At 40.0% G+C, this 26,599-nt stretch overlaps 3 protein-coding genes across 4 annotated transcripts in view; 2 read left to right on the top strand and 1 right to left on the bottom strand.

The window, feature by feature from the left end:
• Positions 1–2,446, top strand: part of LOC133842216 (uncharacterized) — a 28,730-nt gene extending 26,284 nt beyond the window's left edge. The window contains 1 exon segment of the mRNA XM_062275237.1: positions 19–2,446. Coding sequence (XP_062131221.1) covers positions 19–906 — 888 coding nt within the window. The 3' untranslated portion in view covers positions 907–2,446.
• The window catches only part of LOC133842214 (receptor-type guanylate cyclase Gyc76C-like), a 49,791-nt gene continuing 24,662 nt past the window's right edge, over positions 1,471–26,599 (bottom strand). The window contains 17 exon segments of the mRNA XM_062275235.1: positions 1,471–10,577; positions 10,640–10,729; positions 10,731–10,805; positions 10,868–11,096; positions 11,157–11,466; positions 11,531–11,696; positions 11,755–12,087; positions 12,150–12,347; positions 12,349–12,441; positions 12,568–12,728; positions 13,304–13,475; positions 13,540–13,762; positions 13,837–13,991; positions 14,061–14,273; positions 15,101–15,166; positions 15,273–15,470; positions 15,549–15,771. Of these exon segments, the coding sequence (XP_062131219.1) occupies positions 8,724–10,577; positions 10,640–10,729; positions 10,731–10,805; positions 10,868–11,096; positions 11,157–11,466; positions 11,531–11,696; positions 11,755–12,087; positions 12,150–12,347; positions 12,349–12,441; positions 12,568–12,728; positions 13,304–13,475; positions 13,540–13,762; positions 13,837–13,991; positions 14,061–14,273; positions 15,101–15,166; positions 15,273–15,470; positions 15,549–15,713 (4,701 nt within the window). The 5' untranslated portion in view covers positions 15,714–15,771 and the 3' untranslated portion in view covers positions 1,471–8,723.
• On the top strand, positions 18,178–19,588 carry LOC133842234 (uncharacterized). 2 transcript variants are annotated; one of them, XM_062275265.1, is made up of 2 exons: positions 18,178–18,442; positions 18,509–19,588. In XM_062275265.1, exon 2 carries the CDS (start codon positions 18,596–18,598, stop codon positions 19,394–19,396), a length of 801 nt encoding a protein of 266 aa, XP_062131249.1. In that variant the 5' UTR covers positions 18,178–18,442; positions 18,509–18,595; the 3' UTR covers positions 19,397–19,588. The 2 variants fall into 2 exon arrangements, with proteins under 2 accessions (XP_062131249.1, XP_062131248.1); XM_062275264.1 differs by having other exon boundaries at positions 18,179–18,442; positions 18,502–19,588.

Genomic DNA, 26,599 nt, shown 5'->3' with positions numbered 1-26,599 from the left:
CAACTCTTTGTTTCTTAGGGCTGCTATTCGCCGGCGGCGAGCGTGGTCAGCACAGCGACCATACGGACGACCAGCAATCCCAAGGAGTCCAAGGATCAACAGAACCGCAAGAAGTTGCTCACACGTCCCGGCTCCGAGTTCTCGCTGGGCAATCAGGAGGAACTGGAGATGGACTACTATGATTACAATGTAATCAATGCGGGTGCAGCGCCTGGCTCCTATCTGGGCATGGATCCCGCCTATTGCATATGGATACCGCCATTCGAAGAGACGCCCGAGCGTGAGGATGAGGATAAAACGCCCGAGCCAGCATCTGTGCCCGAGGAAACAAATCCACTCTACGAGGAAATCCAAATGCCCAAGTATGGACATTATTTGTGTCCCGGTAGCAAGGGCACAACGGCTGACAATACGCCCAGCTCGGAGGAACGTTCGCTGCCCAGCAGCCAGCAGCAGTCGAAGGCAACGTCGCCCTGCGAGACGCATCAGAAGAGCAGCTCATCGCAGAAGACGCCAACCAAGCAGCCCACGCCGTACATGTCTCGCAAGCAGCGACGTCAAGCAAGACAACAGCTGAAGCTAAACAACGAACTGGCATTGGGATCGGGATCGGAGACACTGCGTCCGAGTGCAGCAACTAAACACATAGCAGAAATTGCTGCAGTGCATCAGAACGTATCGAAGATGACGGATAGCGTGGACTCGAGTCAATCGATGACGGGTTCATATGTTGAAAAGGAAACGCTGGTGGAGAAGGGCTCAAGTGATCTGCAAGAGTATCTTGCTCTGGAGGATATTCAGTTCGCCGATGAAAGTGGCAGCGATTATGAGGCAGCTAATCTCAAGCAAAAACATCAGGCCATGGATGGTGCCATAAGAACCAGATCGAAAGAGGCTGCCGTATAAGTAGGGAAGCAAATCAATAGCTTGTATATAGAAGAGTTCTTAAATTTAGTTAAGGATAGTATGTGTTACGGGTAGCAACATATATCAGCAGTTCGCATATAAGACCACCAATAGGTTAGATTCAGGAAGATTTACATTTAACTTAGGTCGGTTCAATTATAGGCTCGAGTGAAGCTCAAGCATTGGTTTTCATCAAAGAATCAATTCAAATATGTAAATAATTATATTAACTCAAACACGATGCTAGTCATTAGATTAAGTTTATGCTTTGTATTCGTATCATTCGATTGCCATATTCAACTTAAAAAACCCTTTATTGCGGCCTTTTGTGATTATTTATTGTTTACTTATCAAAATCTAGTCAAAATTCAGTTTTACTTAATAAGCAAGGAGCAAGCTCAACTATCGGCAGTATTATTATGACTATCGTGTAAGAAGATTTAAATTCTGGATTTAAAAATTGGTATACTCGTAATTAGAAGCAGCTGATAAAAAAGTTCGATAGTTGAAGCGATGAGTTAAAAGAGTATTATTAGATCACTATGTATACAAGTTGATATTAAATCCATTTGACTGTAGCTCTTAGCCATCATATATTAATATATACGATACATATACACAAAAAGACACCAAAAATAAAGTCATTAAATACATTAATTGAAAAACAAACAAATACCGAATTTCTACAGAAATATTTCTTTGCTCTGCAGCTAAGAAATATCTCTGTAGAGCAATTCTGCGATATTGTTAGAACCAGATTTTTGACATGGACGAAGAAATCTAGGTTTATCAATGTCTACTGAGATGTTAGGACAAATCTCATCAAGAACTGATGTGTAGACTTGCTTTTCCTTGATATACGCTCTCAGCTCATGACGTTTCAGTTCGCGTTTCATTTTTACAATCAATGGATCGTCCTTAACTTTCCGATTTGGATGCATCGAAGTACATATACAACAGTTTTGTGTTTTCGGAACACTAGTTGGCTCATCATATCCAATAATAACTCTATATGGCTCCATAACACTTTTCTTTAGTTCCATATCTCTTTGTTCCTTAGTTACAAGCTTATCTTGATTTTTCCTTAACTCGCCAAGTTGTCTTATTTTTCGAATCTCTCGTTGCACTTTTTGCTTAAAATTCAGTGTTTCCTCTTGTTTAGTTGGTTTCGATACCACGGAAGTTACCTTCGACGTTTTGGTTGAATCGATGCGATAATATTTATCATCATAGGGATAATGTAAATAGCGATTTATGTCAATATTACTAACAGATATATCGTCCATCTCCGATATACGCATATCGCCTTCGGTGAAATATTTTCTGATTTTATCTGCGTGATAAGTGGATCCAATGGAACTACTTGTACTTGTGGAAGATATAAAGCTTCCCCAAATGCGCTTCGAAGATGTATATTCAGATTCCTCATCTTTCGTATAATTAAAAATCCTACGTTGTTCTTCCTGTGTCAGTTTAGCGAATTCATACGGGGAAATTGATTTTACAACCGGCAATTCGTGTGATTTACGAATTGGATAAGTTTGTGGAAAAACGGCACTTATCGTACGTCTAACAACTAAAGGCTCACCATATTTCTGATTATCTTTTTGCTCTTTTTCGGTTGGCTTTGTGTCAATCAATTGTATACGAGTTTGGCTTTTTTCGGTTGGCTTTGTGTCAATCAATTGCATATGAGATTGGCTTTTATGCAAGTTAAAACCTTCGTCCAAGGGGATCGACAAGTTACTTGTTGGTGTCGCAATCATACTGACCGTATCCTCATGAATTTTTGGATGTGGTTTTATCGGAATGACTTTACGTTTTCCTAATGATCTTAGAAATTTACGACTTTGAGGTATAGAATGTCCTTTCGATACCATTTTCTCGATATTTGCCAAGTCTCGCGATATGTCATCCTGGCTTTTTTTTGATTTTCTGTGATATTTGAACTTTTTAGCGTGAGAGATACTTTTCAAAATTGTTGAGGATCGCTCAGATCTTAGATCGCTCTCCCTTTTCAAAATTATTGAGGATCGCTCAGATCTTACATCGCTCTCCCTATCTAACACAATTTTTTTTAATGAAGATCTCCTCGAATTTTCTAAAGAATCTGCTATTGCGACTTCATTATAGTTTTCACTTAAACGCACACTTTTGATTTCTTCGATTTGATCGTTTGTTGCTTTTGGTTCTGCTTTTCTTACTTGCTTTACTGCTTTATGATAGCTATATTTGGATGAAATACTCGTTGAAGTATCGGACGTTGGTGATATTTTGGAAATAATTTTCAAATACGTTTTCATAGCATTGGTACCTGAAATATGATTGATATTGATTTCGTCTTGCTCTATTCTATTAATTGTGTTATCTTGGTCCTTTTCCGATTTCTTTTTTCTTTCCGTTAAATGTATATTTATAACGTCGGATGGTTTTTTTGCCCTTTCCGTTAAATGTATACTTTTAACGTCGGATTTGTTGTGTATTTTATGGCTTTTCTTAATTCTCTTATTCATCCTCAATGTTTTTGACTGAGGTTGTCCGGTAACAGCTTTGAGATATCCTTTCATTTCATTCGTAACTAAAGTTTGACTGATATTCAATACATCTTGTTCGGATCGTTTTTTTCTTTTACGTCCTTGTGTTTTATTCTTAGTTATTTTCAATGTTTTTGACTGGGGAATGAACGAATACGACCTTTCCGAAAGCCGAGGTGCTTTATAAACTGGCATTTTATATTTTCCTCTTAACGGAAAATTAATTTCAAGATATGGCGGGCCCAATTCTAAATTAGTTCTATCACGATGAATCTTGGCCTTTTCTTCCTGTGCCTTGCGATATGATATTTCCTGTAGCATTTTTAAGATGGCATCTGTGATTCTTGTGCTCTTGCCGACTGGTCGTTGATCTAGCCTTCGAAGGCTTGGAACCTTATAGATGCGACTAGAAGTACTAGGACTACTACTAGGTGAACTCGGCAGCTTTTCGATGGTTTGCTGTCTAGTCTGTACAGATGTACTAAGACGTCGTGGTGGCGAGGTTATTATTTCATTTGTTAAAATTGGTTTCTTCTCATTCAATTTGAGTAAATTGAAAAATTCTGATTTAAGAGAATTCATTTGATTTGCCACCTCTATAAAGATATTTGGTTGATTGAAAATCCGGTTACTTTTCCTTTTTGTAGTCGGCCAACCAAGAGATTGACTTTCGGCTTTCTTCTAGTCTGTTTAATAGATTGGCAACTGAACCATGGCCGTGATCATCGTTGGCAGTAGGTGAGCTTCCATTATTTACAAACTGTATCATATTTCAAATGTAATTTAGAATTTCGAGTCCTAACAATACGAATGCTTTAAGTATATCTATAATTTCATATAGTATTTTGATTACAATTTCATGTGAATCAACATTCTTATTTTGAAAATTTTGTTTAACATTGCAGTTTTGTTGGTTTTAGAAGTAGATCTGAAAAAAGTGTTCATTAAAACAGATCAAAAGTAAGGGAACTTCACAACTTATTTATTAGTTTATAAACATTTAAAGAAAACAATTTAAATTTCATGGAAATTTACACGTAATAAGCATGTGTCAATCACAATTGTATCAATGTCGAAACTCTCCCACAAATGTCAAAATTCTTTAGAAATATATCTTAGCTCTGCAGCTAAACTCAATTTCTAAGGAACACATGTGTGGGAGAGCTTTGATACTTGGTGGATCCATCAGCACACTTAACAAGAATACTGGGTTTTTCGGGTGTGAAGTGGGTGTTAATTTTATCGGGTCCGTTCTGAAGGATTTGTCTATTTCTTAGGTATGCCTTCAGTTCGTCACGTTTGATTTGATCTTTCATCTTAATGATGAACGGCTTATCCTTAACATTTTCTGTGCCATTGATAAAGTCGCAAATACAACAATTGGGTTGATCAGATGCTTCTTTCTTTGGCTGCTTTTCATCGACTTTCTTTGGAAGTTTTTTAGTTTTCGGTTTTGATAATTTCGATTTGGGTTTTGGAGTTTGTTTAATTCTTTGTGGATCATGATACTTTTTGGGATATGGAAAATGCAAAAAAGCAGACAAATCTATATCATCAATACTTATGTCATCCATATCCGATACTTTTGCATCCTCATCATTAAAATAATTTCTCAATTGCTCTTGGCGGAATTTTAAAGTCAAGGCGGAATTTGCTTTAATTGCCGCATATGTTTGTCGAAAATCTTGATCGTTAAGTTCCTTTTTTAAACCTCTAAATAACGTATTAAATTCATCTGGGGAAAGTTCTAAGATTTCCATATATGAAATTGGTGGTACATATGGCATCTTTTCCGGAAAGTTCCTATCATATATGGCCATAGCATCAGAGCGCATTGTTCGACGTACTGCTAATGGTTGGGCAAAGTTATCGGAATTCATGCGATCCTCTGATTCATCCAGATCAAAATTTTCAAGTGGTGACGTTATTGCTGCATAGTTAGGATCTAGATCATCTTGTGAATGTCGAGGAGATAACATGCTGTATGATCGTACAGGTCGCAACATTCTGCTCCTCAATATCGGAAAATGTGCTCTCCTAGCATCATGTTTTTCGGAATTCTTCTTTACCTTTGGTTGTTGTAGAAATGTTTTCTTACACTTTTCTAATTCCATTGATATATTACTACTATGTTTTGATTTAACTAAACCCTTGGTTGTGCTTTCCACCGATGTTTTTTTTTCTACAATTTTTTGTAAGCTCTTTAGGCTATTCATTTTTGGCAGTTTCCCATAATGGGAAAATCGTCTTTCAAATAAAGGTTTTGTTGCCATTAATTTCATTTTCTTCATATATTCGGCTCTGGCAATAGGATCATCGAGTTTTTTTAAGAAGTGCTTTACCTCTGGATATGCTTCTCTTAAGGGATTTCCTTGGAGAAACTGTGCCTTTCGAACTCTCCTTCGTATTAAGTATTAGATTATCCAGTTGTGAATCTGTTAGTTTTTTCTGCTTAATTTGCTGCTGCTCTAATTGCTTTAAACTCTTCGATAGATCAAATAACACAGAACTTTCTTTTTTTTTTTCCACATTGGTATTAGAATCGGTCTTTCCTTGGGACTCCCTAGTTGATGGTTTTATCGTAGTGTCCTCCATTGTTTTGTCATCTCGATTTAAAGTCACAGTTTGTCTTTTACTTGTACTTGCACTTTTTCGCCTTGGAGTTGGCATTGGAACCCCTTTGTAATGACCTGTTATCGTTCTGTCATTACTTTGCGGTGGATTTGTTATAGACTTGAGCATTTTGAAGATGGCAGCTCTGACCTCAGAGATACGAGGATGCTCAGTTGCAGCACTCTGAACATCTTTGCTCGCTTTCGGTTTCTTTTCGTAAGTGTAAACTTTTGTGGGCATCCTAAATGATGTTTTTAATGAGGCGGCAATTCTTTCGGCTTCGCTATCAGATGACAATTCACTAGCGGCACTTCCACGTCTCAGCAATTGAAAGCCTTCACTGTTTCTCTTTCTCCATTGTAATATTCTTGCCCTTTCGTTTTCGTCGGGGCTAATATTTGCTCTGGACTTACGAATATTATGCGAAACTTTTCTTAGTCGTTCGAAATTTTCTATTGCCGTTGGTCTTTCACTATACTCATTATAATCACTGAGTTTCCTAGGCATATAACCAGCAGTTGCCGTCGATCTTTGGCTATAATTATTGATAATACTCAGGTGTCTTGACTGCCTACTTTCAGTGTTTCTGCGTGATTCCCGATTCGATTGTTCAGGTAAAGACTTTCTATTTATTGCCGTTGGTTTTTCACCATACTCATTATAATCACTGAGTTTCCTAGGCTTATACTCTGGAGTTGGCGTCAATCTTTGGCTATAATTATTGTTATTACTCAGGTGTTTTGACTGCCTAGTTTCAGTGCTTTTGCGTAATTCCCGCTTCGATTGTTCAGGTAAAGACTTTCTCGTTGAATCCTGGCTGGTGATTGAATTTCTGCTCGACTTTTGTCTGCTCTCAGTGCTTCTTCTTGAATCCGAGTATACAGAATCGAGATCAATGCTCATTTGCTTTTTCTTCAATTCCCTATTCCTCAGGCTCTTTGTTGAATGTTGGCTACCATGGGTTGTTCTTCTTGACCATACGCTAGCATTGGAGTCTATTCTGTCTATGACATAGCTGTTTCTCCTTGCCGATTGGTTGCTTTTGCGATAGCTGCTACTGCTATCCGTCTTTCGCCTGCCCCATTCATCACCAGTCGAGATACGAATGTTTTCTTTAGTTTCCCGTTTGCTGCCATCTCTCGTTCTTCTCTCCGATTGCCTCGCTTCTCGGTTTGGTTTCTCCCATTCCTTGGCATAATTTTTATGTTTCTTCCAATCGTCAAATTCATAATTTCTTCCTTGCGAGAGCTTCTCTCTTTGCTTTCCCATATTTCTCTTTTTAGATACCAACATCCTCGACAACATTGACTTGCAAGAAAATATATTGCATAGGGGGAATTTCAACAATCTTATCACGTTTCTTCCTGTTTCTACGATTTAAAGATAAGTCACATCTTATTGGCGAATTCCTTGTGGTATAATGCATGACTTGAACGCAATTTAGAATTTGGATTACATTACGAATTTGTCACATTGAATTAAAACTCAATGACACTCCGATAATTGTGGACTGAAATGGACGTGCGTAAGTTGCGATTTGTCGAGAGTAGAGGAGTAAATAGTTGCATTGGTTTTGGGTTTGTATTTATATATGGCAAATTTAACAAATTTCATGGTTTTAAAAATATACATACATACATAGATACAGCTAAAAAACAGCTCAATTGCAACGTGCGAAGCAATTTAGCTCACATTATTTTTGATTTCTTTCTATCTTTCTGTTTTATTCTCATTTAAAATAGCTAATAAAAGTATACATACATACACATACATACATGCATCGATATCGATATATAATTTACATATATGTATATATGTATGTGTGGATATTTATATAGTACATACATAGTCGTTGTAGTAGTATATGTGTATTTAGTTTAGGCTTAAGAAATACGTACAATCACACGCACTTAAAATTTACATACTAGCAAAAACACATTTGATTCCATTTTTGAAAATATATATTTCTTTTGTTATATTCTTTAGCTTTTTAATGCATTTTCGCTGGTGGTTGTTTCCATTTGTTATTCATGATTTTGCGCATATAATTTAACTAGAGTTTTGTTTGCAAAAATTATTTTTGTTATTTTCGTTTTAGCTGCGCCTAGTGGAAAAGCAAAATTTTCATTTTCTTCTTTAGTTTTCTTTTTTTTGTATAAATATATGTATGTGTGAGTGTGTGTGGTGTAGTGTGTGTGTGTGGTATTATGCATATATATATATTCCATTTAATTATATATTTTACTTGTAGTTTATATAAAACAATAACTAGTCTGAAGACCTTGTGACTAGACGGTTCGTTTTCTCATTTTGTTGTTGTTGTTGTTGATGTTATTGTTGTTAATCGTTTAATTACTCTAATATGTATATGCATTTCGTTATTGTTTAAGATGATCATATAATATATATGTATATATTTAGTTGATATATATCGTTTTTAGAGAGTTGAAGCACAGACACACAACAAATCGACACAAAACGACAATGAACATACAACAATGAAATAAGCCGAAAGAAATTCTATTTATGTATGCGATTTTCTTCTTTTTTTGTTTATGTTGAATCCTTCGACGTTCCTTTTTTTTACCAGCTCGCACTGTTCCTGAGTAACTTTCCTCCATCTCCTCTCCGTTTCTCCTTCTCTCTCCGATCTCTATCCGCTCTTCCAAACTACACAATACTCTCACGATCCCGAGCAGCAGCAGCTGCTGTCATATTGGTGAAGCCAGCGCCGGCTCGTCGCAGCGTCGACTCGTTGCCGTTGCCATTGGTGCTGCTGTTGCTGTTGCGCATGCCGTTGCCCTTGAAGAAATTGGCCACCCAATTGCCCAGTTTGCTGCTGCGCGCTCCCCGCTGATTGAGACCCACATGGCCATCCAAGCCAACGCCAACACCGTCGCCCGACGCATCGTGGCGGCCATCGATGTCGGCGGCATAGCTGACGCTGTTGCCATGTCCGGTGACGCCCGGCTCCATGTGTTCGAGTGAGTGCCAGCGCTTGGAGTGCGCCATCAACTCTTCGGGCGGCGTGGTGAGCGACGCTTGACGCTGCAGCAGCGGCGATTGCATGTCCTCCTCGATGCTCATGCCGCCGTTGCAATTGTTGTTCAAATGCTTGGCACAGCTGCTCGTCGACACGTTGCTGGTGCGTCGCCTGCTGCTGCTGCTGCCGCCGCCGCCTGTGCTGCTCATCCCTGTGGGCACAATGGTGGGATGGGCATTTGCAAAACTGTTCGAGTAGCGCAGCGGCGGCAGCTGCCCATTGTCGTGTCGCATCAGCAGACCGACCTCATCGTCGTAGCCATCATTGCCATCCACGGGATTGGCGCCCAGCTCGTCCGTTTCATCCTCGGCGGCCACATCGCCATTGGGATTGCCGCTAATCAGCGAGACGCCCGTGTCCAGGGAGCGTGAGTTATTCTTGGACAGCTTCGATGGCGGTAACTTGCCACGTTCGTGCCGCTTGCGCAGCTGCTGCTGCGGCATCGGATCCATCGAGCGTGACTCACGCAACAACAGCTCCGCAACATGATGCGCGGCTGACGACGACGCTGAGCTGGACATGACCTGATCGAGGGGCAGCTGCGCGGCGCTAATAATGCGATGCGGTCGCACCATGGCCAACGGTTTGTGCAGCGCATTCGGCTGTCGAATGAGGCTAGCAGCAGCGGCTGCGGAGGCGGCGGATGCACCACCGATGCCGCCGTTTAGCTCCAGTTCGCCATCGAGAATGGCGGCTTCGTTAGTATCACAGTTCGTTTCATTTGTATCGGAATGATTCAGCGTGCTGAGCGAGGCCTGGGCGGACTCCAGCAGCGCGCCACCTACGAAATGTCCGCCCAGTCCATTGAGCGAGGGTCGCTCTCGTTCCCGATCCCGTTCTCGCTCCCTTTCCCGCTTCGCTGGCAATCTCGGCGACTCGCGTGCCACCTGATAGACGGAGCCCTGCAAACTATACGTGGACTCCACATCCGTGGGCCGTGGCACGCTGCTCTGACGCCGCGAACCGGCGCCACAATTGTGCATGGCCAGTAAACTGGGTTGCCGCGAATCCGGATTGAGTTTGGGACTCTTGCGTGGACGACTAAACAAAGGCGGCGGCATATCCGTCATATCCACATGCTTCTTTTGTATCGCCTTCTCATTGGCTCCCGTCAGCCACCATGTGACAACCTCGCCTTTGCCCTTCATGCTGACCAGGCCGCGTTTCTCGGTGATGTAGCCGCCGCCGAGTTTATCCAGCGCCAGCTTACACTTGTTCGATATGTGTATCTTGAGCGCCTCGCCATTGCTCTCCATGCGTGACGCTGTGTTCACCGTATCGCCAAAGAGACAATATCGGGGCATCGTGAGACCCACAACACCGGCAACCACGGGCCCGGTGTGCATGCCAATTCGCAGCTTTAGCGTCTCGTTGGGCCGATGGGCAATGCGATGCTGTTTCACTGCGTGCAGCAGATCGAGAGCCATCGAAGCTATTTCGCCCGCATGGCAATCACCGTTTTTAATGGGCAAACCAGAGACCTGGCAGAGGACAGAGAGAAATTAGTTGATTGAAGAAGCGAATTGAATTATGGTTTACTTACCACCATGTAGGCATCGCCTATGGTCTCCACTTTGTACACATCATAGCCACGTATGATGCGATCGAACACCGTGTAGAGATCATTCAAAAAAGTTAACCACCTGCAACGGTGTGCTCTCCGCCGACATGGCCGTAAAACCCACAATATCGCTGAAGTAGATCGTCACCTGTGGAAAGAAATCACACGTTAATTATTGCTTGACAAAACTGTGATTATTTATTGCCTTACCAGATCATAGGAGACGGGTTCAACGCCCTGGCCCATGGTCAGTTTCTCGGCCACGGATTGCGGCAGCATGCGATGCAGCAAATCCTCCGTTTTCATTTTCTCCTCGCACAGCAGACGCGTGCGCTCCGAGACAATATCCTCCAAATTGTTGGCATACTTCTCCATCATTTCCATCATTTGGTCCATGATGTTTTTGGTCTTGCCGCCGCGCATCTTCTTCAGGCGATTGCTAGCGAATGAGAAAATTAAATTAGCAATTGTCTTTGCTTTGAAGTTGAATAGTATTTACCGTATGGCACCGAATTCGGGCCGCTCCTCGGGATTCTCGGCCCAGCAGTCCTTGATGCAGGCAAGCACATAGTCTGGACACGATTCGGCCTCAATGATGGACTCGACCTCGGGTCGAAATGGCTCCTCGCCCTTCATGGGCAGCTGCTTAACTAAGTCCACGATTTGCTTTGGTTCAAAGTTGGTTTGTCCAAACGGACCCTTACGACTAAATATCTCGTACATGATGATGGCGAATGCATAAATGTCGCCCTTCTGGCTGCCATGCAGATTATGATTGCGCAGCAGTTCCGGTGCGCGCCAAAGTTGATCTGAGTTGAAGAAGGAAAAAGGATATTTAATATTCAAATTGATTGATAAACTATAAGAGCTTACTTCTGTAGTGTTGATGCTCGCCAATGGACTCGCTTTCGGCACACTGGCGCAGCTCATGGAGGCCAAAGTCGGTGACCTGCAGCATCCAGCGGGAGGTGACCACACAATTCGAGGATTTGAGATTGCCATGATAGATCAGCTGTGAACTGTGTATGTACATCATGCCCTGCAAATAAATGCACAATCAATTACATATTCAATAACTTATTGACATGATCTTCTACCTTGATGAGGTCATTAATGAGCGAGGCGATGAACAAATCATCCAGCTTAATGTCCTCGTTCTCAATGATGTCGTAAAGACTGCCTTTGGCGCAATAATCGGTGACTAGCAATATGCGTGTGGGCTCCACACAGGCGCCAATGAAGCTGTTGATGTTATCATGACGCAATTCACGCAGCAAACGCATCTCCTTCATAATCTCTCGTGAGATGTCGCGTTTGCGCGGAAACTTCAACTCCTTGATACGCACTACGGCGCCGCGCAAACGCGCCGTTGAGGTGACAAACTGATGCGACCACCGGGAGCCATAGCTCTGGGCGCTCATCAAACTGACCTGATAAATATAAATTTCATTGTTAGATCATAATATTAATGAGTATCAAGAGTGAAACTCACTTTGCTGGGCGAGGCGACAATTTCATTGCCAGAATAGCCTTTGATTTCGCATATATCAATCTTCCAGAGCAAACCCTCAATCTCCAACTCTATCTTCCACTTGCGATAGATGGACATGGTGACTACGCCGGAGCAGAAGAGCAGCACACCCAACACCACGGCTGCCACCGTGGATGTGTAGTGTGTATCGTCCTTTTTTGCACAGCTCATTGGCAAATCCACACATGGGTTCATCGGTGGGTTTCTCGCCACCCGAGGGCCAATCAATCGAACCATTAATCAGTTTATATTCCTGCAAATTCCAATGCAAATTTAATGTGAATGTGAATTTGTAGTAAAGTATTTTTACGAGTTTTTTTTTCGAAAATTAAATCAAACTAAATAATACAAAAAAAAAAAGAAAAGACGACTCACTCACTGGAAGTTCTTCGCCTTGATGGAAATATGCCACGGGCACCATATGATAATTGCAACGTATATTCTCGGTGATATTCCATTTGTACGGCTTGTAAGCCAGCACCGAGAAATTGCCCTCCGAGTCGCCATACTGATCGATCTTGATTGTGGAACCGGTGACACCTATTTTGGGATGGAAAGCATGTGATTAACTCGATGTGGATTAACAAATAAGTTAAAGCATAATAATACTATAATCGATAAAATATACCATATTAATATATCAAAAAATACTATAATATGCGAAAAGCTACACTTCGAATATCGATATCCATAGAATATAAAATAAAACTAGATAAATATATCGACAAAATACTCAAATTTACAAAATTAATATACTGAAGAGAGCTTCTGCAGGTTATATTTGGTATATTGCTTACCACTACATGCAGAATATACCATAGAGTACAATAAATACGATCGAAAAAATAGTCTAATTTTCAAAATAAATATACTGATGAAATATGCTCTCTTCTGTAGGTCAGATTTGGTATATTTGTATACCACTACAAAATATACCATAGAGTGCAATTGTTAACTTCTAACTTCAGTAATCATAGAGTCTTTTGTTTTTATTATATGTAAAAATCGAGAATCTAGCTTTGAAATTATACTTTGTAGGGTGGGTTTATATTCGCACAAAGTTACCCCTCTACTCTATGAGTAACAGGTTAATGAAGACTGCCAGAGATACTCACTCATATAAGTACGATTTTTGATGATGGTGTCGATAACGCGCGTGCCATTGCTGGCCACATCGGAGATGACTTCATCGGTGAGAACGCGCTCCTCCATGCGCAGCATTTTGTCCAATGCCCAGGCATAGAGCTTAACCGAATCATACAAATACGCGGCATATATCGACACAAACTGCAAGGTGTTAAAGACATTAATAAAGTGCGCTTTATAAATATAAAATTAGCCGTTGGTTCACCTTGTTAAACTTGCTCTGCGAGAACAACTCGGGCACGGTGAAATTAAATGGCGGCATCGAGCTATAGTTGCGTACTTGGGCCGTAAACGCCTCGTATCCTTTGGTTGGCGGTGTGGATGCCACAACGAGCAGACTGCGTGCCAATTGATTAAAGTTCTCGGTGCTCTTGCAGTTCTTCATGCGCGTGATTTGATCCACTTTGCGCAAATACTTGGAGGCCTCACTGCAATAACAGGGTAAGGAACGATAGCAAGTCAGTCGGCGGGTATTTAATGATAATCATCTTTGCTAATTTACCGCTCGGAATAGACCATCATGTCCACATAGATGACCATGTACTCGCCACGCGCAAACAAACCCGCCGTCTCCATCGAGCTCATGAAGTCCGTTAAGCTATTCGACGAGCCAAGGAACACATAGATTCGCGTGCGATTCATTGTGTTTTGCACCACCTTGGGAGATTGCCAACTATTTAGTTAGGAATGCGCATATATTCGTAAGTTAATCCGCTGACTACTCACCTGATACCAATAGCCGGAGCGACAGCAGGACATCATCATTTCACAGCACTTGCCATAATCATCCATGAACGATTGCTTATGATTGATGGTCATATTCTTTTTAATTGCCTGCTCCTTGAGCAGATCGGCAACGGTGCCCCACACCTCCTCGTACAGTATGGAGAACTTATTCCATGCGTAATATCGCAGCAATGCAATCAGTGACTTGACAACCTGCAAATATGACAATGCCAGAATGCTTCAGTGCCATTCAAAATGTGCAAATCTATATACATAACATGTAACGAAATGAAGTAAGAAAGCTGCGGGAGAGTGTACTCGACTATTAGATACCTGCTTTAACTTTTGAATCAAAGAAACCTTTTAAATTAAACTAAATTCCATTTTAAATTTAAAATCATTTTTATTTTTATATTTAATATAAATATATTTTATTTTAGTTACTTTTCGTTTATTGTCTTTAAAGCTTTAGTATTTTAATGTATGCTTCTATGCTTAGTTAAAAGTTCTGGCATAGTATAATATTATGAGTTACCTATATGTATAACTTCACTTAATAGTCTAACAATACTTACATTTTCAGAATCTATTCAATAAAATTATACACTGATTTTCTAGAAAATTATCTTTAAAATGCTTCCGCTATTGGTTTTAGCAAAGTTTTAAGCATCATAATCCATAAAACCTCTCGCTATGATCTTTGATTAAGCAACTTCGAAACATGGCTGACACTTAAAGCTAAGAAGTAATAATAAAAATATTAATGCATAAGAATCTTGAAACTCTGGTAAACCGTTCTACATGTATGTTGTCCTAATATCAGACATGACCTTATTCCCCTAGCTTATTTTGCCAAAACATTAATTAAAAAAAGATTTTCGTGCTTCATCAATTCTAAAAATAAAAATTGTTTTAATAGGTAATTTGGTTTTCTACGACAGCTTTCTTTTCGATTGGCACAAACTTGTACGACATTACTGCACTCTCGCTACCGGGTATCAAAACGTATATGCATGATTTATGAGCCATTGCACACTCACCTGCTTATCGGGCGGCTCGGTGCGTGCAAATGTTGGTATTGAGGATGCACGATTCTCTGCGCATTTCTATTTGCCAGAATGTGAAAAGGAAAGAAAGAACATTGTTGTTGTTGTTGTTGTTGTTGTCAGTGTTAAACGTTGATAAATATGTTATGTGAAGTATGCGACTTACATAGGAAATCATTGGAATGTTGCGACTCTGCGAGACAATTGCTTCCACATAGCAAGGTCCTTCGGGGCCAAATATGGTCGCAATGCCATCGCATATCATCTCGGTGATGGCCTTGGTGGCCAGCACCGTATCACCCTTGGTATCATTCCAGCGCAGCGCTAACGTTACATTTGGCAGCAAATTGGGATCTGTGTTGATCTGTGTGGAGAGTAAATATCAAATTTAATTTTTAATTAATTTCGCGAACTTTGCATTTAATCAACAACTGTGTATTACCTCATTCAGTGCCATTGTCAGCGCACCGGATATGGACAGACCCTGGCGCTCCTTGAGGTCGCCAGTGAGGGCCGTCAGATAGCCGACTGTGAGGATGGTATGATTGCTACAGTCGCGTACTGCCACCGAGAGCAATAGTAGTAAGTTAAAGGGCCAACGCGTCATGGCCCCTTAGGCCGGGGCCGTTCAGCGCGACGCCTATGGGTGCTAACGGATTTACACGCTGCAAGCAGACAGATAAAGGATGAAGGATATGAGTAACAATTGTCAGTCAGGTGACAATCAAATGTATAATATATACACTAGTATAAAACAAAAAAGGAAGCAGGAAAAGGAAATTGCATGTTTGACAAAGTTAAACACATGCTGTTGCTGTTGCTTCTGATGTTGAAATTCATTTGAAGAGACAGAGAATAAAAATCCTGCTTGTCCGTCCGGCTAGTTGACTAGCAAATGTCAAAAGTTGGACACACACATACACGGACTTAAATTCCTTTAGAATCCTTTCACTCAGTTCTTTTTATACCCACTCCAATGGAGTAAAAGGGTATTGTAACTTACTACGGCAGGATAATCTGGTTTTTTTTGTATTCTATGGTATATTTTGAATGTAGTACTATCTCAATATAACAAGTATGACTTTTGGTATTATATATTAATTTGGTATATTTTATGAATAATACCATAAGGAATTGCTTTTATTCATAATCAGTAGCGAGTATCTCACAGTTGAGCATACTCGACTTTCTTGTTCTCTTCTCGCTTTTCTTTGCTTGTCTGGCAAAATTGCTTGCTTAGCTTGATAGCTGCTCTGCATATATCCTAACGGTCACATTCCGCATTGGCTTGCGTAGCTCTTAAGCCACATTTGCGTATTTCCATAATCACCTCCCACACTTTCTCCACTTTCACACGCCAATGCACACTTTATGCATTGTGTTGCTTGATGTATTAATTATGCATGCTGCTGCTGATGTTGCTGCTGCTACTGTTCATTTTGTCATTATATAATTTCGTTTGTGGCATTATCCTTTTGCCAACAGTTGCTTGTTGATAGCGTTGTTGGTATTATATGGTTATTGCAAACATGTTTGGCTTGTGTTAATTGGCTTACGTCCGAGTTCTCTCTATCGCTCCTTGGTCTAGAGGATTTGTTATGCAGCAGTTGCAAAGCAACGCATTAAATATGCTTATGAAATTAGCTGGCATATTTGCTTACATGCATGAATCGCGGCATAATTAATGAATTAACCAGTTAAATAAACACCCATATTAATGAGCAAAATGCAAGACAGGAAAAAAAAAACGAGGATGGTAAACGAACATTGTAAATAAAATTTACATGAGCATTAAATATTTGCAAAGCGCGCTGCAAGGGAAATAGAAATATTGCATTCTGTTTGTGCGTTGCATTAGGGAATTAATTAATGGAAGCGACAGCAATGCTCTTTATAAAAATATTAAGGGATTTAAATGAGATAAATAGTTGTTGAATTTAGTAAAAGGGGAAAACTCCTCGGAAAGAATTTTATTTTTTAAAAATTTAATTTGATATTTATGAGCATTAAGTAGTTTTCTATAACAACATTAAGACAAGTCTTGTCTTTATCATAAATTAACGATAAATAACAGTTATGTGATACTTAAGTGTACCAAACTATTTCTCTATAAAAGTAATAAGACAAGTCTGAACTTAATTAAAGATTTTAGAGATTTGCTTTAGAAAAATAAGAAGTCAATTTAATAAAAATTTCATCTAGAAAGATATTTTATAAGAACTAAAGTTATTCACATTCAAAATAATAAGGCAAATTCTATATAGATATTAAATTTAACCACTCAATTTGAAACTCACTATAATAGTAATAAGAGAAGTTTATTTTTCTATGCTCAAATTGAATACAATCTAAATGCATAATTGAAAAAAATTGTATTTTTTTTTTTCTGTTGAAAAGTATTAATAGAAATGAGATTGTGCGAAAACACTTCTATGGACAGTTGTCCAATCTTCATTAGCTGTGACGTATGTAGTTCTCAAATTTTGTGCTTTACTCTTCCTCTATTTCGCCCCTTTTGCTCTGTTTTTTCATCACCTATGCCAGAGCAGCGCAACAAATTAGCATTTCCGACACACTTCACGTTTCGCAATCGTTTGTTATTCTATTATTTGTTTTGCCAATGTTGCAATTTAAAATTAGAACCAGCCACAATGGATTGACTGCGAAGCAAAGCTAAAAGGCAGGCGGGGTAGAGGGAAGAGAAGAGGGGGCGGGGATCTGCTTTTGGGCGCCATTACGTTTGCCAATCTGTAATAAATATTTGCGCTGCTATTTGACACTTGGCGAAATGCGAAAATGCCTTTAACGACGCCATTTCGACAGAGGCAGACACAACACAAATTGCGTATACGCCGCGTGCCGCGTGCCACGAGCGAGCATCGTGATGATGTTGAGGAATGAGTGAATGAAGTTCATGAATAACTCAATGCAATGCAAAATGTAAACTCTTTGACTAGTTTCGTTTCATTTTCCACATTTTTAAATCCCAAATTCTGGCAATTCAAAACAAAATTTGGAAAGGAGAAAAAAATTGAAGATACTGGTAATTTGTTGTTACACTATTTCATTTAGTTTTCTGTCTAGTCTCGCACATGATGTTTGTTGTTTGTTAGCCCTGCTTTTATTTTGTTGTTTTCCTATCAAAATTCCTTTTTTTGTTTTCGACACTCCTCCGGCAAAAAGACATCCAACGAAATTCAATGTTTAACTAAGGCGAAAGAAAGGGAAACTGAGAAGCTCGCTCTTTGCAGTGCAGTGTATACGGAAGATTCGAGCATCTTGAGAGCGTGAATTATGTGACTACAGCAGCGGCAAAGCAGGAAGGGACAGCGCACGGTAATAAATGCTCCCATCTCTAAAAATAGTAATCGATAATCAGCGATAACAATGTGCAGACTTTAGCAACCGTTTCGAGCGCAGTACCCGAAACTCAAACCCCAACCCCCCAACCCCCATCACGCCATTGACCCCCGATCCAATCATTCAATCATGGCCATTCATGAGCAGATCGATAACCTGAACATCTGGTGGTTTCCACGCGACTTTTGCCAGTCACGTTTCGGGGAGTATCAACAGAGCGGCACCAATTCATGCACACTCATCTCATTAATACTCGCAGACAAGGTGGCCAAATCGGAGCGGTTCTATCACCGTGTGGCAGAGTTGCCACCCCGCGGATGGGAGTTGTTTGGCAATGCGATGAACGATGGCAACAGTGTCTATCACAATGTCATCACTGCGCACACGCCGATGGCAAGAAATCTGAATTTGAATATACCAGACGCGATATCGGCGATACGATCACAGCATAAAATGAACTTTCGACTGGAGGAGTGGTTCTACACCCACATGGAGGCCGATCCCAGCAATCCCATGTACAATCGCAGTGTGGCCATGCAATTGTCGCGCATCTTTCAAATCACGCTGCAGGTCTTTCAGCAGGCGGGCACCAACAGTGGTCGCGATATGGCATCGCATCTCTTTGCCGCCATCATTGCCGACAGTCGCACGGTGATGATGACCTTTGATTTTCGTGCCTCGATTGTGGCGCTCTTTGATTCCCATCAGCATGGCCGGGATGCTGGCGCTGTTTTTGCCCAGTGCACCATACAGAATATGGATGATTTGCTATTTTGGTTTATCAGCATGCTTCACAATGTCTATTCCAGCCGGCCAGCCCTCTTTGAGATCTCGTTCCTCAGCTCACAGCCGGGCGTGGCCAAGCGCATTCCTCCGGCCATCAAGAAGGTTACCAACGACGTTAAAAAGTCGCAGAAGACGCACTCGTAGTTAATAACAATGATACGTTATTCATTCCCATAGCACTAGCAGACTGAGTTTCGTATTTTAACAAATTTTAGTATTGGGTAAGCAAGTTTAAGAATTGAGAAAAGAAGACCAAACAAGCAACCAAATTTCAAGTCTAAATTAATAAAAAAAAAACAAACAAACAAATAGTAAACTAGGCAGAAATCCAACGAAGCTAATTTCTTATTATTCAACTTTATTAACAATATTTCGCATGGAAATAGATCGAGTTTTGTAGAAGATATTGCAATTCGAAAGAAAGCTAGTTTTGTTCTTTGCTTAATCGATACCAAAAGCATTTATCGATCAATTTTAAAGCAGCTGCATTTCTTCTATCATTTACTTGTACTTCATTTTGCTTTTAAGAGGAATTCTAGTTCTATCTCACTCTTGACCGTAGCGAACTTTGTAACGGAGCTTGTGCTACAACTACAACTACAGTGACAAGAGCAGAGCGGAGAGTAGGGACACAGGCAGAGCAACCACAACTCGTAAGCGTGTCTTTTGTTGTGCTTTTCTCAAAAGCTAATCAAAATGAGTTAAATAAACACATAACGTAACCTATTAAGAACTTGGTACGTGACAACAATTTGAATATTTTTAATGTAAACAGAGCGGAATATGCGCCAAACGGCGACCAATGTGTCTAAAAATAGAATTCACAATTCAAAGAAAATATGAGAGAAAAACAAATCGAGCAAAACAAGAAACAGGCAGACGAAGACTAAGCAAGAGGAAGACGACAGCGTCGACGACGACGACGACGACGACGACGACGACTACGACGAAGTAGCACCAAAACAACTACAAAGTAAACTTTAAACCTAACGTCGACGGCGACGTTAACGACGACGTGATAAAACGTTTAACGAAATCAAATACAAATACAAATGCAAATACAAATGCAAATGCACACAGAGCGCAAATGGAAGCATTGTCAGATACCGAGAGCAGAGAGCACTTTAAGAGCGAAACATCAACGTGTGCGAGAGAGTGAGTCGAGAGCCAGCACAGCGTGCTAGAGCAGGAGATGGAAGTTGTGTAACTTAACCAACAAAAACATCACGTAGCCACAACGTGCAGTGACCACTCTCTCTCTCTGTCTGTCTCTTAGCACCACCGCGACCCGCCACCAAAAAGTCCACCCGCCAGTCATCATCTCTATCCCATGCACACGCTCTCTTTATCTTTTGCTCTGCTCTTGCACGGGCGCAACAAGTTGCAAATGCATTGAGGCGTTCGCCTTTTGTTTTTTTTTTCTGTACGTTGCTTTGCTTTGCTTGTACTTTATGCAGTTAAAGTTGAAGTTGTTGTTGCTTGCCAGGTCTAAAAATAAAGCTTGTGCACTAAAAATAGACGCGACGGCACGCCATTGGATAAACTAACACGACATTACATATTTTTACAAAACAAACATGATAAAACACACACACACACACACAAATATTCAAACGAACAAACTGGCAATACAGCGGGGAGTGGGCGGCAGCAATTCATGTGTTCGGGCGAACAAACACACAAATACAAATACAAAAGCTGCGTGAGGCGACGCGACAAATTCAACTGTTGACTGCCGGGTTGTCAGTCTGATCTGCCATTAATATGCATACACACACACATTGTACATGTTAAATAGTGTCTGTGTGTGTGCGTGCTTGAAAGCCCTACCAAAGCTAAAGCTCGACGTTTAAATGTTTAACACAACTAAAAATGACTTCCGCATTTGAACTTGGCACAATTAAGCAAACATCTTATCAATAATTCAACACTATTTATAGACATCGATATGACAGATCTCAAATGTATGCATATTATTAGCATACATACCGTTGGAATATTATTTCAACTTGTGCCATTTATTAAAGATCAATTTATTTATAGCTGTTACTCATATGTATGTATATTTCAGTTCTAATTAAAACAACGCAATATAAATAACTGCATATCAATGAAACGCTTGTAGTTTCAATGAGATTTTCAAAATAAGTATTAAGCTTACTGTAAATAAAAAGTGAAATTTGAATTCACTACAAAAAGGAGAGTCCTATGCAAAGCTAAGAGGATTTTTTACTTTGGATAAATAAATAAATCGTAGTAGATACTCAAAAACATTTTAAAATGTAGGTTAAAGTTCAGCAAACTTCCCCACAACACTTTTGCTCATCGCACAACATGTTAGTTGATTGGAAAATTTTCAGAATATCATGGAACTGAGGTTATGGGATGTGTGAACGAGTTGTGAGGACATTCATTGAATGTCATCAATCATCAACAAGTAGACGCCCATCAGCAAATAGTCACGCCCACCCAGCCAACTATGAAGTGTTGTCAACATTTGACAAGCCTTCACATAACCCTCCTCCATTCTTCCCTCTCCGACCACAGAGAAAAAAGGGTTCATAGGCCATTTGGTTAATGTTGCAAAATGTGGAAAATGCGTCGCCACTCGATGGTGGGTGGAGAGGGGGATTATGGGACCCGAGAGTGCGATTTGGAGGCAATTTGTTGATTGAAACCAAAGCATAGTTTGCTGAAACTCTCATCATAATTAACAGCTACGAAATTTGCCTGAAGGACATGGTCTCAAATAGCTGGAGACAAATGAGAAACGCCTTACTCTACATATATAGTACATGAATAAAGTAAAAGAATGTGACACGACTTGATTGCTTGCCCAACAGTGAATGACACAGGTCGAGAGAGAGAGAAAGAGAGCGAGACGAAGACGGCAACAGAGCAGAGCGAAGCAAAATGAAATTGAGAAAGGAAAAAAAATGCTGCTCCTTAATACATTTAGCATAATGCCTCAACGCCCATCCCAAGAACATTCAAATCAAATTACAAGGCAAACGATCTGTTCAACTGTTGCAAATGTGTCGTTGCCTCCTCAATACTTCCCCTGGCTCCCCCCTCATGATGCAATCCTGTTGCTATGTTACCCAATCCTTAAACGAATCCTTATACTCCTTTCTCTTTCTTCACTTTTTTTTTGCGCCCAATCTCCGTTCTCCATTTGCACAATCTGTTGATTAGAATATTGTTAAGAGACGCCACAAAAGCTCTGAGCTGTGAGGTGCCCACTTCAATGGCACTTTTTTGCTTCTTCACAGCGACAAATGAAGCAGAACCGAATTGAGTTGGACAACAGCTGATATGAATCGATTTGCCAGCACTCTGAATAGAGCTTGATATATGGCCAAAGCGTATCCCAAAATTGTGTAATTAGATTTAGTCTCTAACAGAAGAAATTTCCTAAATCAACTCCTGATACGATATGCGTTATTTATATTATAATAAACAGAAATGTTTAAAATCCAAAATTTCAGTTTTTCCATTTTTGTATCTTTGTTGCGAAGCTAAAAACTTAATGAGCAACAATTGAAATAGCGGAAAAACATATTCGAAATATTTTCGTTTATTCCAAGTGCGTTTTGGAGATTATTTTTAGACTTTTGTAAACAATTGGCAGAATATTTATAAATTTTTGTTTTGATTGTAAATATTTATAAAGCATGTGGGAAGTGGCCGAATTCGCTGTGTATGAATTGCTTAGTAAACATTTGATTTTCCAAATTGGAAGCGTAATTTTTGAGCAAAAGAAGAGAGAATCTTTTTTCTGCCACACTATATGTAAGTTAAAAAGCATTAATTATATTGTAATATAATTATTATTATACATTACCAAAATTTTAAAGTCACTTCGATACAAATTAAATAAAATGTGAAATTAAGAAATACTTAAATGCAGCGATTTAACATTTTGTGGCTCCCCGGAGTGTTGCAGCAGTTATTTGTCTCTGCCGCATGTTGTGTTGAGGCGACAACAAGCAATCTCAGCAATATCAGCACAATGCCAAGGCTGTTGTTGTGGCTGGTGTGGGGGCTGCAGCAGAAGGGGGAGGGGGAGGGGGGCAACACATATGTTGCACGCAACAAAATTTCACTTTCAAACCAACGACAACAATGAAGAAGGCGCCGTTGTGGCATGCCGCAGTGGCAACTGTTACAACTTCAACTCCAGCTACAGCCATCATCAGCATCAGCATCAGCATCAAGGGGCAGAGATTGGCGCCGCGGCGTGTTGCTCCGTAAAAGGAGCCACATGACAACGATGCAACGTTTTGGCATTTCAACAAACAGCAGCAGAGAAAAGAGAGGAAGGAAGACGGCAACGGCGACAGCGACAGCGATGGAGACTGAAGCGGCAAGTCATTCAGTTCATTCAGTCAACGAGTCTTTGAGCCAGGCCATAACAGGCAAGCTGGTGGCTAACAGCAGCCTGTTGGGCCAGCGTGAAAGTGAAGGGCTCAGCGAACTGATTGATTGAGTGACTGACTGACTGACTCACTGATGCAATGAATGACTGAATGACTGAATGAATGTCAGGCGCCAGCACTTTGAGGTCGTCTCTCAAAATTTGTTGCATATTCGATCAAAAGGCAACGAAACACACAATTAAAACAAGAAGTAAGCTCGACAGTGAGATACCTCGAAAAAGTTAACTCAATTAGGTGCAGCAGAAAAAAACAAAATTGAAGCAGCTGCAATTGATTAATACTAACAAAATTCTTTTTAAATATTTATTACATTATATTTTGATTCAGATACCCAAAGGGCATCGGGTTTTAGCTTTTTTGGCTGTCACTCTGAAATGTTAAGTTTTCTATAGTATATTTAGTACTACGGGCATCTCAAAGTCGAGCACACTCGACTTTAGTTTTCTTTCCTATTTCAATACAAAATATTTTGTATTTACTTAATAGATTGAAATGTGCCACCACCATACTTTTAGTTTTAAGTGCAATCGAGTTGAATTAGGCAACATCTTTTTTCTTTTCAATCTTTCGCTTTCATGTTTATAGACAACTTAATAGAATTGATTTTTGTCTCCCTCAACTTTGTAATACCTTTCAATCCTTTGTTTACCGGGTATCGGCAAACTCTGCAACTCGGAGTGAACTGCGCTCCATTTAAAAAGCATGCAAAACACTTGCGATTGGTAGTTTTTGTTGCTGGTGCCAAAAAAACTGGATTTTCTAAAAATAGATCTGGATGGGGAAATACTTGTATGCGCGCCACATGTGAACAGAGCACAACGGCCGCCAAAAGGCAGCAGCAGCCACAGCGACAAGTTGCCTCTGTTTCCCTCCTCCACCCCTCTCGTGTGACGTCTCCTTGCGAGAGTGGCCATCAGTCTCGTTAGGATGCTACCAGGCAGGCACCCACAAAAAGGGTTCGAGATGCGGGCCTCGCGCTTGCAGCAGCACAACAAACAGGAAATACAATTTCCGCCTTTGGCCGGGCTATCAGAAAAATGCACAAGAGATTCCATTCGCAAATAGAAAGGAGACGAGAGCGAGAATGAGAAAGAAAGAGAGAGTGCGAGAGAGAAAGCACGTAAATTGCTCCATCAAGAAATTCTTGATTCAGCAATGATATAGTGCATGGAATTTCCAATTCGAAGAAAAGGATAAAAAGCCAGAGCAAATATGTAATTCAAAGCATTCGATAAAAATGTAAGAGAGAAGCTACAAAAAAACGATTAGTTTTGTACCTAAGGGATTTACGAGTCAGAGATTTGAAGAATTTTAAACATCTTGTTGAGTAGAAATAACTTAAAGAGACAGTAAACAATTTTAAATAGGTTGGAGAACTATGTCGAGTATTTCCAAATTTAATATTTCAATAATAAATACAAGTACAAGTATGTTACATACTTTTCCAATATTAATAGGGTTGTTGAAAAGAGTAAGAAAACTATGAAGAATATTTTGAAATGTAATGTTTATCATACTTCTCTTAAATGATTATTTTAAATAAAAACTTTTAAAAGTATTTTAATAATTATTTTAAACACATTTTTTAAATTAATTTGATTTATTTTCAAAAATGTCTTTAAATAAAGTAAATATTATACATGTTGTAAATGTACCCATATTATATTATTAATTAGTATAACAAAGGTGACCGAATTTAGTTTTAAATATCTTTTATTTTTTTGTATGGTCTTATCTTGATCTTAACTGTCTCTTTGTTTGTACATTCGGTGTGGTTAAATACTCATATACTATATATTAAAAACTAAATCGATGTTGTGTATTTTATTTGGAATCGGACCATAAATTATTACAAATATCCTTTACTTTTCGCATTATATTCTTTTATATATTATTCTTTAAATATCAGTTGAGCTAGACTAGATTGCACATCGTTTAAATTTAATTGAGTTGTACTCCACATTAATGTTCAGCACACTTCTACGCTAAATACTCGAAAGTGAATCGAATTAAAACGGTTTCGCTACTCTGCACTTTCAACTGATTCGCTGTTTTGCTAACTTGACACAAAAGTTTTCTTTAAAGTTATCTCGTTTGCTACATGTTTCGCTCGTTCCTCTCATTTCGAACCCCTTTTAAGAAGGTGGTGATGTTGATTGTTATTCGTTATATTCGTTGTTCACGTAGCCACGTGTAAACAGCAAGAACTGTCACTTTACATAATCACTTAACGGTAAACATAGTAATAATGACATTTAACACACAGAGACACAGTCAGACAGGGAGGTAGATAATAATAATAACACAGGTAGACAGACTAATATTTATTACGTATACGCCGCATTGCACGAGTTTTCGAAATTAGCTCGCTTTAGCTTGGAATGCCGTTGGCAGGTCAGCCGCAGAATAAACTTGACTTAAACCAAACAACTATATACAATGTATGCGTGTAAAATATATACACGTACATATGTTTGTATTAGTGTGAATATAGCTTGTACAGATAGAGCTAGACACTGTAGTTGGCATTACTAATATTAATAATAATACCAGTTAAACCACTTTGCGTGCAGTGGCAGACAACGAGGCAGCCAGTGCAGCCAATGCAGCTTGGCAACCAGGCTGCGAGGCTGCCAAGTTGCCTGCAACCTGCAACCTGCCTGGGAACTAGTTAAACCCATCCACCACCAGCCACCCAGTCTCACCCAAGAGTGGCAAAGAGTGCCACCAGCCAGCAGCCAGCAGCCATCAGCTAGCAGCCAACGGCCACTTGCATTAAATAGACTGCAGTCCAGACTCCGCCCCGACACTTTGGCTGCTTGGCTACTTGGCCCCGACAGTCTGTCTGTCCGTATCTTCGTCTCTCCGTATGTCTGTCTGTCTGTCTGTCTGTCCGTCCGTTGACTGT

The sequence above is a fragment of the Drosophila sulfurigaster genome, chromosome 3 (assembly GCF_023558435.1).
Source record: "Drosophila sulfurigaster albostrigata strain 15112-1811.04 chromosome 3, ASM2355843v2, whole genome shotgun sequence".
In the NCBI taxonomy this organism is placed as follows: Eukaryota; Metazoa; Arthropoda; class Insecta; order Diptera; family Drosophilidae; genus Drosophila; species Drosophila sulfurigaster.
Note: the sequence above shows the minus strand (reverse complement) of the source record. Positions and strands in the feature narration are given on the sequence as shown.

Bases quoted from the DNA above. Each gene is read 5' to 3' on its own strand.
- LOC133842234 (XM_062275265.1), top strand. From the start codon at position 18,596: ATGGCCATTCATGAGCAGATCGATAACCTGAACATCTGGTGGTTTCCA.